General features: G+C 35.8%; 1 protein-coding gene and 2 long non-coding RNA genes across 5 annotated transcripts in view; 1 reads left to right on the top strand and 2 right to left on the bottom strand.

Moving 5' to 3' along the window:
* LOC140696851 (uncharacterized) overlaps nucleotides 1–13,288 on the bottom strand; it is a 513,284-nt gene that overhangs the window by 25,495 nt on the left and 474,501 nt on the right. The window lies entirely within an intron of this gene.
* Nucleotides 1–13,288, top strand: part of LOC140696852 (uncharacterized) — a 167,631-nt gene that overhangs the window by 119,767 nt on the left and 34,576 nt on the right. For both annotated transcript variants that reach the window (XR_012073428.1, XR_012073427.1), the window contains exon 3: nucleotides 1,558–1,751. This is a non-coding gene — a long non-coding RNA (uncharacterized lncRNA). The remainder of the gene's footprint in view (nucleotides 1–1,557; nucleotides 1,752–13,288) is intronic.
* LOC102527289 (olfactory receptor 11H6-like) lies at nucleotides 11,452–12,420 on the bottom strand. The gene has a single exon (XM_006218150.3). The coding sequence runs from the start codon at nucleotides 12,418–12,420 to the stop codon at nucleotides 11,452–11,454; it is 969 nt and encodes a 322-aa protein (XP_006218212.2).

Here is a 13,288-nt window from a genome sequence, read left to right as displayed (position 1 = left end):
CTTCCCCCTCCCACTTTCCCTCTCCCCATTGTTAAACATTAGTTTGTTTTCTATATCTATGAGTCTGTTTCTGTTTTGTTATATATTCTTGATTATTATTATTTTTATTATTATTTTAGATTCCACATATAACTGGTATCATATAGTATTTGTCTTTGTCTGACTTTATTTCACTGGGCAGAATACTCTCTAGGTCCTTCCATATTGCTGCAAATGGTAGGTATGGAAGCAACCCAAGTGTCCATTAAGAGATGAATGGATGAGGAAGATTATTATACCAGTAACAGTCCAGTGTAATGGAGTATTACTCATCCAAAACATTTTATTAACATCTTCCTTGTGTCAAGTAGTCTTTTAAGTGCTGGAGAAACAGCTATGGATATGACAGGTCTTCCGCTTATGGAGCTTATAATAAAGAAGTTAATAGTAAACTTTTAATAGTCTTGCTCAACTTTGATTTGTTTTCCAATACTGGAAATATTTTTGCATTTTATAAAGAATATTTAATAAACCAAGGAAGCCTTTTCAAGGTGGGAATCCAAGACTTTGAGTCAGGGAAGTCATTGACATCTTTCTGTATAGGGAGATAGTATCAGGGTTCCTAAGTCAGACCCCGTAGATGGCTGACTGTTTTATTTGACAATTGAGATGGCACCTAAATTGGAAGAACTACTATTTATAGATCCTCATTGCCCTTTGGATTGTATAAATATGGATACAGTAAATTAAGCCAGCTAAATGCTTGGCTCTATGTGTTGTCTAAAAATCTGTTAATATTTTTAAAGAAAGAATTCACTTATCCTAACAGAACTTTTGAGGAATCATGTCTCCTAATACCTTGTTTGAAAGATATATTTATATTCCAGTCGGATTATTTCTCTGTCCTTTAGACATTCCTGTGTCCTTTTTACTCATGATAATAGTGTCAGCCATCTCACGTAATTTAGTTTCTGTAGAGAAATGTCGTTGACAAAGGATTTGTTTTGAATCATTATTGATACTTACCCTTTTTGTTTTGGAATATTTACTGGGGATAGCAATTGTCCAATGACAGATTTAGAGTAAATCTTGTATGTACAACAAAAACTCATACATGCTGAAAAAAACTGTTACTTCAGAAAGAATAAGTACACATTAAAGCAGGGCTCATTAATCTAACTGAACTGAAAGGCGAATATATGGCGTTGGGAAAGAAGATATCTCTGAAATGAAAGATTTGTCATATTTCCTTTACTCACCAAGCAACAGAAATCACCCAAATAAATTCTTCTCCAGCAATTTATGAGTTAACACGCATCTTCACTCGAAATCTTAAGCCTCTTTGTTTATACCTCTTATTTACCTTTTAGAGAGATAACTAAGTGAAAAATATCTTCCAGAACTTAAGGAAACAAGAAGGGAACCTATATTTTTAGGCTTTCTTTTTTTTTTTTGGCCAGCATTTCATCATAGTATTTTCAGTTTTCTTGAAGATAAGAAAATGCTTCCTATTAAATTCTTTTTGAAAAAAATTGGAGCACATGTGGCTCACATGTTAGTTTCCCTTTCATCCCTCAGATGAATGCTGAGAAGACGTTCAGAGATGGGAAACAAAGGATTACTCCATGGAGCAAAAGGCATGTGAGGGACTTCCAAAAAATTGGATGATCCAGTTTGTAATCTTTCATGCAATGCAAAAGGTGACCCCTACAAGATATTTTTCTCCAGCTTCAAGGCACATGTTCATGGTCAAGATGAAAGCACAGATGAAGGTAATAAATACGCATACTTCCTTGTGTCATGATCTTTTGGGACTTGGGACTTTCTCTCTTGATGATTTGTTAGTATTTGTTTAAAAGAGGAGATCATTTAAAATTTTCATTTACTTATAATCAAACACCAAGTCTTAGTATTTTCCAAAGAATAGCGAAGATGTGGAATTTGATTCAATTTTTTAAGTTCTCTACTATCCATGTATAATTGCAGGTTCCTGGGGAATAATTAAATAATAATTGGGATTGTCATAATAGTTACAATAGGAAGCTTTACCACTGGGTTCCCTGTATCTATTTTGAAGAAGAAGAAATCATTTTTTGTCCATCAGATATCTGTACTTGCATAGTTTGTTAGAGATATTTGAGATGCATTTTATTTAGAACAAAAAGAATTTACAACTCAAACTCATAAAAATAGAAAGTAGAATAGTGAACTGCCAGGGGCTGGCAGGGTGAAGGAAATGCGGAGATGTTGGTCAAAGGATATGAACTTCCAGCTATAAGATGAGTAAGTTTAATGTACAGATGGAGACTACAGTTAGCAAACTATATTATATATTTGAAAGGTGCCAAGAAAGTAGATCTTACATCTTCTCATGACCACCCACCTCCAAAAAAAAGGTAATTATGTGAGGCAACAGAGATATCAACTAACCTTATTGTGGTAATCATTTTACTACATATGTGTATCAAATCATCAGGTTATATACCTTAAACTTATACAATGTTACATGTCAATTATATGTCAGTAAACCAGGGGAAAAGTTGGCAGCTTAAGAAATTTAATTGGCTTTCAGTTATTCCACAAATATTTATTGAATACCTATCATATGCCAATCACTATTTCAGATACCAGGGATATTATAGAACTCACCCCCAAACTCCTGTCTTCATGGTATCTACATTTTATTGGAAGGAGAAGAAAATAAATAACCTAAATAAGATAATTACATGTATAGTAGAAAATAATATGGAGAAGAAAAGAAAGCAGGGAAGGAGGAAAGAATGCTAGAATGATGGGATTATAATTTTAAATAGAGTGGTAAGGAAAGCCTCACAGAAGGTTAGTTAAACAATGTTTTAAAAGTGAAAGGACAAATATTTTTTGATATCTGGGAGAACTGTATTCCAGGCAAAAAGAATATTTAATTATAGGAGACAGAGGCCAAAGAAAGTATAACATGTTGGAGAAAGAGCAAGGAGGCTGGTGTGGCTGTAGCAGTGTAAGCAATGGGACATGATAGCAGAGAGGAAACAGGGTGAGGGCAGATCAGTCAGGGCTTTGTAGGCTATTGTAAAGACTTTGGCTTGCACTGTAAGAAAGGATCACTGGAAGTGTTTGAGGGAATAATTAAAAGATCTGGCCTGAGGTTTTTTTTTTTTTTAATTTCAAAATGAAAAAAAAATGTGTTTTTTCATATAACTGTAGCTCATTTTTCCTTGCTGTATAATATTTCTTTGAATGACTATACCACAAGTCTTTACCCTATTGTTGGGATTTTTGAGTTGCTTCTAGTTTAGGGCTGTAATGAATAACACTGCAATGAATAGTATTCTGCATATCTCTTGGTGTATATTTGCAGGTATTTATATTACATATATATAATATATATATATATATGTATATATATATTATATATATATGTAAAATGATGAATTCAAGGGGACACCTATGTTAAACTTTAACAGATAACGTCAGAAAGTATTCCAAAATGTTTGCCAAATGTACCCTCTCATGAGTAGTAGATGACAACCCCATTATTTTGCATTATTTGCTGGTCCTTGGCTATGTCAGTTTTTTTTTTTTTGTTTTTGTTTTTGTTTTCTTTTAACATTTAGATACATCCTGTGTTATATTTGGACATACTCTTTTTTGTGAAATGACTTTTTAAAGTCTTGTCCATTTTTCTGTTGGGAATCTGTTGTTACTTTAAAGATTTAAGAAATTTATTCTGAAAACATCTGATCTTGCTCCTGGACTTAGGGGGATCATTGAGTATAATGTTAGCTGTGAGTTTTTCATAAATATTCTTTGTCAGTTTGAGGAAATTCCTTTCTATCCCTAGTTTGTTGAGCGTTTTTGCCATGAAAGGGTGTTGGCTTTTATCAAATGCTTTTTCTGCTTCTACTGAGATGATCATGTGGTTTGCTCCCTTTAATCTACTAATACAGTGTATTATATTACTTGATTTTCATAAGTTGAATTGTCCTTGCATTCCTGGGATAAATCCCACTTGGTCATGGTGTATAATTCTTTTAATATGCTAGTGAATTCTGTTTGCTAGTATTTGTTGATGATTTTTGCATCTGTATTCACTAGGGATATTGGTCTGTGGTTTTCTTATCTTGTCATGTCTTTTTCTGGCTTTGGTATTAGGATAATACTAGACTTTTGAATGAGTTATGAAATGCTTATTCCTATTTTTTGAAGAGTTTGAGAAGGATTTCTTCCTTCAGTGTTAGAGTTCACCAGTGAAGCCATCTGGTCCTTGAGTTATTTTTGTTCTAGGTTTCTGATTACTCTTTTAATCTCCTTACTTGTTAAAGGTCTATTCAGATGTCTATATCTTTTTGAGATATACATTTGGTAGTTTGTGTGTTTTTAGGGATTTGTTGATTTCATCTAGGTTATATAATTTGTTGGCTTTTATAATCTTTATTTCTGTAAAGTTGGTAGTAATGTCCACACTTTAATTTATGACGTATGTTATTTGAGTTTTTCTCTTCTTTCTTTGTCACTATAACTAAAGTTTATCAATTTTGTTGAACTTTCTATATTTTTTCTTTCTAAACCACATATGATTCTTAAAAGATTTTTTCTACTTTTTCTTTAAAGCCAGACCTTGTTCTAAACATTCTGTAATTACTAACTTACATTAATTCTCTAAACTATTGTTATTATCTATCTATCTACCTATCTTTTTCAATGAGCACTTTGTGAGGCATTCCCTTACCAAGTAATTTTACTAAATTCTTACAATATAGTGTAAATTTTGTCTACCCATTATAAATGAGGATTTGTGACACTGAGTGGTTATGTAATCTGCTGAAGCTAACACAGCTAGTTAAGTGGTGAGCTGATATCAAAACTCATGTAGTTTTGCTCATTCTATGAAGCCACCATCACTCTGATACCAAAACCAGGCAAAGACACTACCAAAAAAGAGAATTATAGGCCAATATCACTGATGAACATAGATGCAAAAATCCTCACCAAAATATTAGCAAATAGAATCCAACAACACATAAAAAAGATTATACATCATGACCAAGTGGGGTTCATCCCAGGCCTGGATGGAAGAATCAATATTGTTAAAATGGTCACACTGCCCAAGGCAATCTACAGATTTAATGCAATCCCTATCAAATTATCCAGGACATATTTCACAGAACTAGAACAAATCATAATAAAATTTACATGGAACCACAAAAGACCTAGAATTTCCAAAGCATTACTGAAGAGAAAGAAAGAGGCTGGAAGAATAACTCTCCCAGACTTCAGACAATACTATAGAGCTACAGTAATCTAGACAGCATGGTATTGGTACCAAAACAGACATATAGACCAATGGAACAGAACAGAGAGCCCAGAAATGAACCCCCAAACTTTTGGTCAACTAACCTTCGACAAAGGAGGCAAGAATATACAATGGAATAAGGACAGTCTCTTCAGCAAATGGTGTTGGGAAAACTGGACAGCAGCATGTAAAGCAATGAAACTAGAATACTCCCTTACACCATACACAAAAATCAACTCAAAATGGATTAAAGACTTAAACATAAGACAAGATACAATAAACCTCCTAGAAGAGAATATAGGCAAAACATTATCTGACATACATCTCAAAAATATTCTCCTAGGACAGTATATCCAAACAATAGAAATAAAAGCAAGAATAAACAAATGGGACCTAATGAAACTTACAAGCTTCTGCACAGCAAAGGAAACCATAAGGAAAACGAAAAAACAACCTATGGAATGGAAGAAAAATTTTGCAAATGAAACTGACAGAGGCTTGATCTCCAGAATATATATGCAGCTCATACGACTTAATAAGAAAAAAACAACCTAATCCAAAAATGGGCAAAAGACCTAAACAAGCAATTCTCCAAGGAAGACATACAAATGATCAATAGGCACATGAAAAAATGCTCAATATCACTAATTATCAGAGAAATGCAAACCAAAACTACAAGGAGGTATCACCTTACACCAGTGAGAATGGCCATCATTCAAAAATCCACAAATGACAAATGCTGGAGAGGCTGTAGAGAAAAGGGAACCCTCCTACACTGCTGGTGGGAATGCAGTTTGGTGCAGCCACTGTGGAAAACAGTATGGAGATTCCTCAAAAGACTAGGAATAGACTTACCATATGACCCAGGAATCCTGCTCCTGGGCATAGATCCAGAAGGAACCCTGCTTCAAAATGACACCTGCACCCCAATGTTCATAGCAGCACTGTTTACGATAGCCAAGACAGGGAAACAGCCTAAATGTCCATCAACAGATGACTGGATAAAGAAGATGTGGTATATTTATACAATGGAATGCTATTCAGCCATAAAAACCAACAACATAACGCCATTTGCAGCAACATGGATGTTCCTGGAGAATGTCATTCTAAGTGAAGTAAGCCAGAAAGAGAAAGAAAAATACCATATGAGATTGCTCATATGTGGAATCTAAAAATCAAAACAAAGCATAAATACAAAACAGAAACAGACTCATAGACATAGAATACAAACTTGTGGTTGCCAAGGGGGTGGGGGTGGGAAGGGACAGACTGGGATTTCAAAATGTAGAATAGATAAACAAGATTATTGTATAGCACAGGGAAATATACACAAGGTCTTGTGGTAGCTCACAGTGAAAAAAAAATGTGACAATGAATATATATATGTTCATGTATAACTGAAAAATTGTGCTCTACACTAGAATTTGGCACAACATTGTAAAATGACTATTACTCAATAAAAAATGTTAAAAAACAAAAAACAAAAACTCATGTAGTTTTGTTCGGGAGTATAATCTCATAGTCATGTATATACTTCATATATCCATCACTGTCTTCCTTTTTTAGTCTCTGAAGTCTGTGAGTATTTTGAACTTCTTTATTTGCCCAAGCCTGGGCCCAACGCTTGGCACATAAGAGACACCCAATAAATGTTTGGGAGATGAATAAAATTTTGAAAAATGAATAAGTGAGTGAAAGAATGTTTCTAAGGAGGGAAAGAATATTGTGGGATAGAGAAAATATATGATTACAGTATCTAAATACCACCTTTGCATATGTGTGGGATGGGGAGATAGTGTGCATTTTTATCAATATTAAACCATAGCTCAGGGAGTTCCTATAATAATAATGTGAACAGAATTCAGTTTCTAGGGTGGGATGTAGTTTTAGGGTCAATAATATCATTCATTTGTGCCTAAACTGTTAAAGACAGTCTCAGGCAGCTTGTGTTATCGAATGAAAATCAAGAGGAAAATCAGGAAAAGTTCCTGGATGCATAAATAGAGTGGCCTTGAATGATACAGAGAAAGCTAAAGACACAACTATTGAGGAACAGTTTGTTGAAATACACAAGCTGTGTCAATTTCCCCCACACAGGGCTGATACTGACTACTCTGAGGAGACTGTTTTAGGGAGACAGTTTCAAAGGCCTGAGACTCACCAGACCAAATCTCTCTCAAAATACCTCTTCTAGTGCACTGTATTCCCAGAAATAACACCATTAGTGCCTTTTGCACATACAAGTGTTTATCATTTTAAGTTGCGTACCACTATAGTTATTTGCTCTTTGCATTTACACTATGTCAGAAAATTGGCAAATATAGAAAACAGTGTTAATGTTGCCAAGTCCAAATTCACTCTGCTCACTGCATGACAAGCCAAGGTGTTGGGGCCAGGAATAATGATTTTATACAGAAAGCCAGCAGACAGAGAAGATGGCAGACTAATGTCCTGGAGAACCATCTTACCGAAGTCAGAATTCAGGCCTTTTACACTAAAAAGGGGAGAGGGTGTAGTTAGTTGTTTCAAACTTCTTAGTGTCAGAATCCTTTGTTCTTTCAGCTGTCATGTAGGTAGGTCAGGTCATCATGTTCCTGTAAACCTCCAACAACACAAATGTTATTCTCTGTTTTGCAACTTTTTATCTTTATATGAATGGAAAAGCGTTGTACTCTTAAAGGTTAAGCTTGAGAATGGGGTATCCTATATATTTCAGGCTATAGGCAACATTCCTTTGCAAAAGGTGAAGAACCAACATGACTGAGCACAGGAAATGGGAGCTCTGGGTTAGAGCTAAAGGAAGAGATCTAACATGGAGGCAGATTTATTCTTCCCTGTTAAATTAATGGCACCACTAGTCCATATAAGTCATATTGTTATTAATACCTTACTGTGTATTCCCCATTTTTTTCATTTCTAATTCTTTTCTAAGTATACTATAACAATTTTGAATCTTACTTTTCTCACTTAATAGCATCTCTTAAGTCTTTACTCATATTTTGGGACAGTCTTTAAAACTATCTTCTTACTGGTAAGACATTCTATCATGTGTAAATACTATAATGGTCTTAACAATTTATTTACTGGTGACTGTGTAATTTATTTACAATTTCAGATTATTCTCTAGGGCTGACTTTCTATGAGGAAGCTTGAGGAATTGAGATAGATAAGAGAAAATGCAGATTATATAAAGGAGAACAGGTTGGAGGAGAGTGCCCAAAACCAAGAAGCGGAAACTTCTGTCATACTTAAGTCTATTTATGTGATTAGTTTAAGCCACGGTGCTATTAAAAGGACACTGATGAGGTCTCAAAAACTACACATGCAGCACTTGTGTCCTAAATGAGCTCTAGGCAGCAAGTAAAATCTCCAAGAACATTTATAGGAAATACAAGATATAAAAAGTTTGCTTGTGTATCTGTGCATTTTATGTATGCTTTATTTTGTTCTTGAAGGTATATCAGTTCTGAACCAGTTTTAGTTTTGAGGATGGGGTCTGTCATCCAAGTTCTTTCCAGATTTTGCTGCTGAAAGTTCACCAGTGGCTGCTTCAGCTAGTAGCACCGAGACTCCAGACCAGAGTCCCATTTTGCTTCACTTCCTGAAGCAACATTCCCCCATTTCACTGAGAGAAGAATCAGATACAAAGAATACAGCTTCTTTAACACTGTCAAGTTGATATTTTTGAGTTAACATTTTAAAAAAAATTTGGTAGGAAGAAAATGACAAGCTTATCATAGTAAATTTGTAAAACATATCAAGAAGCAGAGCAAAATCACCTATAATTTTACTAAAAGATTGCAACTGTGAAATTTTCTATGTAATTCCTTCCTGTATTTTCTTAGTTACAAAATAAGTTTGGAAACACTTATGTAAGTCTTTTCTATTTTGGAAAAAAAGATTAAGCAGCATTATATTGTTAACATTTTCCCCACTCATCAGTTATATTTCAAAATATGATTTTGAGTATCTGTTTGATATCTGTACAATATTCTGTAATTTGAACATATGATAATTCACTTAATCTTTAATAACTGAACATTTGGACATGTATGACCTTAATGTTATTATCATTATTTTATTTTCCTTAAATCTATAAATTTATTTGGGATAAAATGACAGATTAACATCATTTACTCGTTACATATAGAAACATGGTAGGTATCTCCATTTATTCATTTTCTTTTCCTGTTTAAAGTTAAGTATTTGCAGTTTTCCTTGTATACACTTCACAGATTTTTGGTGAGTTTATTTAGAGGTGTACTACATTTTGTTGTTATTATGAATGGCATTTTCTTTCCATTACATTCTTTCTGATTATTATTTTTTATATTTTTACTTTGCATGAGGCCACCATTTTAAAGTTTCTTACTGCTTTTAATCATTTTTTGAAATCATTTTTGTGAAAACTCACATCATGAAAAATATCTGCTAGCACTTGGTAAAAAAATAGGCAAAGAAATAAGTACTGGGCTGAGCAGATTTCTGAGTTTCAATTCAGGAGATAACTGATGAGTATTAATGGGCTGTCTTTTAATCCCTAACTTCTCCCTCTTTCTTTTGGGAGAACTGGAGGATTAAACAGTTGCCTCCCCTTTTATTCAGTACTTCTAATGAGAGAAGATGAGGAAGGCTGCATGCTCACTTCCTCTCTCCTCTACTGAGGAATACTGTGTAAGGGTCTGCAGGTTGTTCCTGGCATAAGGGAGCCTGTCCAAAAGAGAAAGTGGTGCCTGCCACCCAGCCTGTGCCCTGGGAGCAGAAATGTGCCCCTTGAAGTGTGTGAGAGTTTCCCCTGAGGAAGTGGGACATAAAAGAACTTCTGATTAAGACCTACGCTGAGGAGCTGCTGCTTTGTGATTTACGCAAAGGGCTTTGCAGAATAGCCTTGCACTCGTCATACTATTACTTTATGTAGAGCCTGACTTTTATTTCCCTTGCGTAGCTAAAATGAAGATAGACAAGTGAATCTGGTCTTTTTTTGTGCTCCTGTGGAACTGGGTGCAATTTCATTAGTAGATAAGATTGTGCCCTCTCAAAGTAAGAATTATTTTCTTAGATGGAATAAGATGATTTCAGGCCACTTTGAAGATTAACTGGAGAGTAATATACCTCATTTCAAACATTGGCTATACTATCTTATTTCTGTCCTCAGACTCACACACATTATCCTCTCTGCATGGCTAATTTTCATTCTAATACATACAGGGAGAAAAGCACTTTAAAAAAATCATAAAGCATTTAAAATACAAGTTATTATTGCTTCATTAGGTTTTTTTTTGCCAGGTAATCTTATTTCCAATAATCTTATTTCTGTTTTGTTTCAGTATATTTATTCTTTTGTATTGAGTGCTCCTGGGTGGTACTAATATAAGGAAGGAATACATCAAATTGCATCACCCTAAAAGAACCCAAACAGTAACCAGTTGGAGAAAACTATTTTCACAAGATCCTGTTCAAAAATTGGTTTTGCTAAGAAGAAGTTTTTCTATAAGCACTTGAGGACGAATCTCAAACCCCAAAGGTCCCACATATGGACAAAATTATTCTGAATAAGGAAGGGAGAGATGTTCTGGTCACTCGTGTGGGTGGTAGGGAGAGGATGAGAAATGAAGAGAAAGAGGCAGCATGAGGTATAATATGAGAAAGTGATTGGGTGTTCAGCACGGTGGTCATTCTCAACCCCACCCTACAGTCAAGTTTATAAACCTACACAAAGCTAGAACGACTTTGATTCTGGATAAAATGTTGAAGGGCATGAGTCTCCCATGCAGACTGATGTGATCAAAATAAGACAGCAGGTGGATTAGGAGTGAGAGGAGGGAAGCACACATGACCCTGCTTGTATGGGTGTGTGTGTGTGTGTGTGTGTGTGTGTGTGTGTGTGTGAAATCTGCAAAAGATAGAAACTGAGTGGTTGACATCTGGGTTATATACTGTTTTTTCTTGAAAAATGCTTGAGAATGTCTGGCATTTTCCTGTTCCCATGCAGACAAGAAAAGAGACATGAATATAATAAAGCCTAGTACACAAGATCTATGCAAATTCTGGTAAGGTCTTATTTGCTATTTGCTTCACTGAGATGCATCCCTACAAATATTCCAGGGACTATAGGAATTTACTTAAAACCAAACCTCCTATAATTTTTTATCACTATATGTCCTACATATATTTGGATTCTAGTGTTTGAGAGGCTGTCCTTGACCAGATATCATGATCCTGAACAGTCTTTTCAGGGCCTCTTTCATCTCTTTATTCCGGAGGCTGTAGATCAAGGGATTGAAAAGTGGCGTCATCACAGAATAAAATAAGGTCACAATTTTCTGAATCCCTGCTGGATTGCCGGCTGTTGGGCTCACGTACATCACCATGATGGAGCCATAGAACAGGGACACCACAGCCAGATGGGAGCCACATGTGGAGAAGGCTTTACGCCGGCCTTCTGCTGAGGGGACCCTCAATACCGCTCTGATCACCAGGGTGTAGGAGCTGGTAATGAACAGGAAAGTGGAGAAAATTAGGACTGAGTTAAAGATGGCACAGGTGATCTCAGTGGCAGGAGCTGGCACACAGGACAACTTCATAAGGGGTCCTGGGTCACATAAAAAGTGATCAATAGTATTGGGGCCACAAAAAGGAAGCTGGGAGATGAGATACACTGGGAGGAGAAAACAGGAGAAGCCACACAGCCAGCAGCAGGCTCCCATTCTGATGCAGCGCTGAACTGTCATGACAGTGGGGTAGCGCAGGGGCCTGCAGATAGCAAGGTACCTGTCAAAGGCCATGGCAGACAAGAAGAAGGTCTCAGTGGTGCCCATGGAGAAGAAGAAGTAGAACTGGAGGAAGCAGCCCATGAAGGAGATGGTCTTGGTCTGAGAGAGGAAGTTGGCTAGCATACTGGGGACAGTGGAGGTGACATACCACATCTCCAGGAACGAAAAATTGGCCAGCAGGGTGTACATGGGGGTGTGGAGGTGGTGGTCCCACCACACAGCACAGATAATGGACAGGTTTCCAGTTAGTGTCAGCACATAGATCACAGAGAAGAATGCAAAGAGGAGGATCTGAGTCTCCCAGATACAAGGGAATCCAAGAAGAATGAATTCACTCACAGGGTCAGAGTGATTATTCCTTCCTGCATTGTTCATTATTTTTTCCCCTAAAACTGCAATAACAAGACATTACCGTGTTACACATGACTTTACAGAAGTTTTCTCATGAAGATGTTCTCTGAATGACTTTACAATTCAAATAGCAGCATAATTTTAGAGTGCTTAAAGATTTCCAGCATTCTTTGTCCCAATGTGACACTGGGAAGAAATAAGAAACTTGAAGGTGTGGCTGCTTGTTACAGCCTTGTCAACATGCTCACCATGCCCATCATGGTCCATTAAACATCAGCCTTTGTGTCACGTCCTCAGCACTACAGAAACCAAGGTAGATGTTCCTTGCCATTCAGAGGCTTAGCTCAGAAACATCCACCTGGGGATGAATGTTATATATAATCAATCTATCTATCTAGCTATCTATCTATCTATCTATCTATCTATCTATCTATCTATCTATCTAGGATATATGGGGGTTTAAACAATTAAAATCTGTGTAAAAAGAGACAAGAAAACATTGCAGGAATGTATAGCCATAAAGCAAGAGTTTGTTTACTACTGTAATCTTTAATAACATCACATGCATAGTTTTAGATGGGGTTTCTGTTTATGTAGTATTGGGAATGTTGGAAAAGAGGTAAGGAAAACAACATTTTATCAGTGACTGCTTACAGCAAGGTCAATTGTGACATTTGTGTTCCATCTCACATATAAATATCTCTGTGAAAAAAATTCCACAATTTGCACTGTTAATTTTGCTCAGTGTTTAGTGGCATCTGCACAATTCTCCAAAGTACTCTCTCTTTTTAACTTGGTCCTCTTTCTAATAAAATTTTTTTTGTGGAAGAAGAGTAAGTTCCATGCACTATCACCTTGAATAAATGATTTAAAAATGAAATTGGTATCAATG

This window comes from Vicugna pacos, chromosome 6, assembly GCF_048564905.1.
Source record: "Vicugna pacos chromosome 6, VicPac4, whole genome shotgun sequence".
Classification (NCBI taxonomy): Eukaryota; Metazoa; Chordata; class Mammalia; order Artiodactyla; family Camelidae; genus Vicugna; species Vicugna pacos.
This window is presented reverse-complemented; position numbering and strand designations above follow the sequence as displayed.

What these genes read in the sequence shown, in the direction of transcription:
- LOC102527289 (XM_006218150.3), bottom strand. Translation starts at nt 12,420, where the DNA reads ATGAACAATGCAGGAAGGAATAATCACTCTGACCCTGTGAGTGAATTC.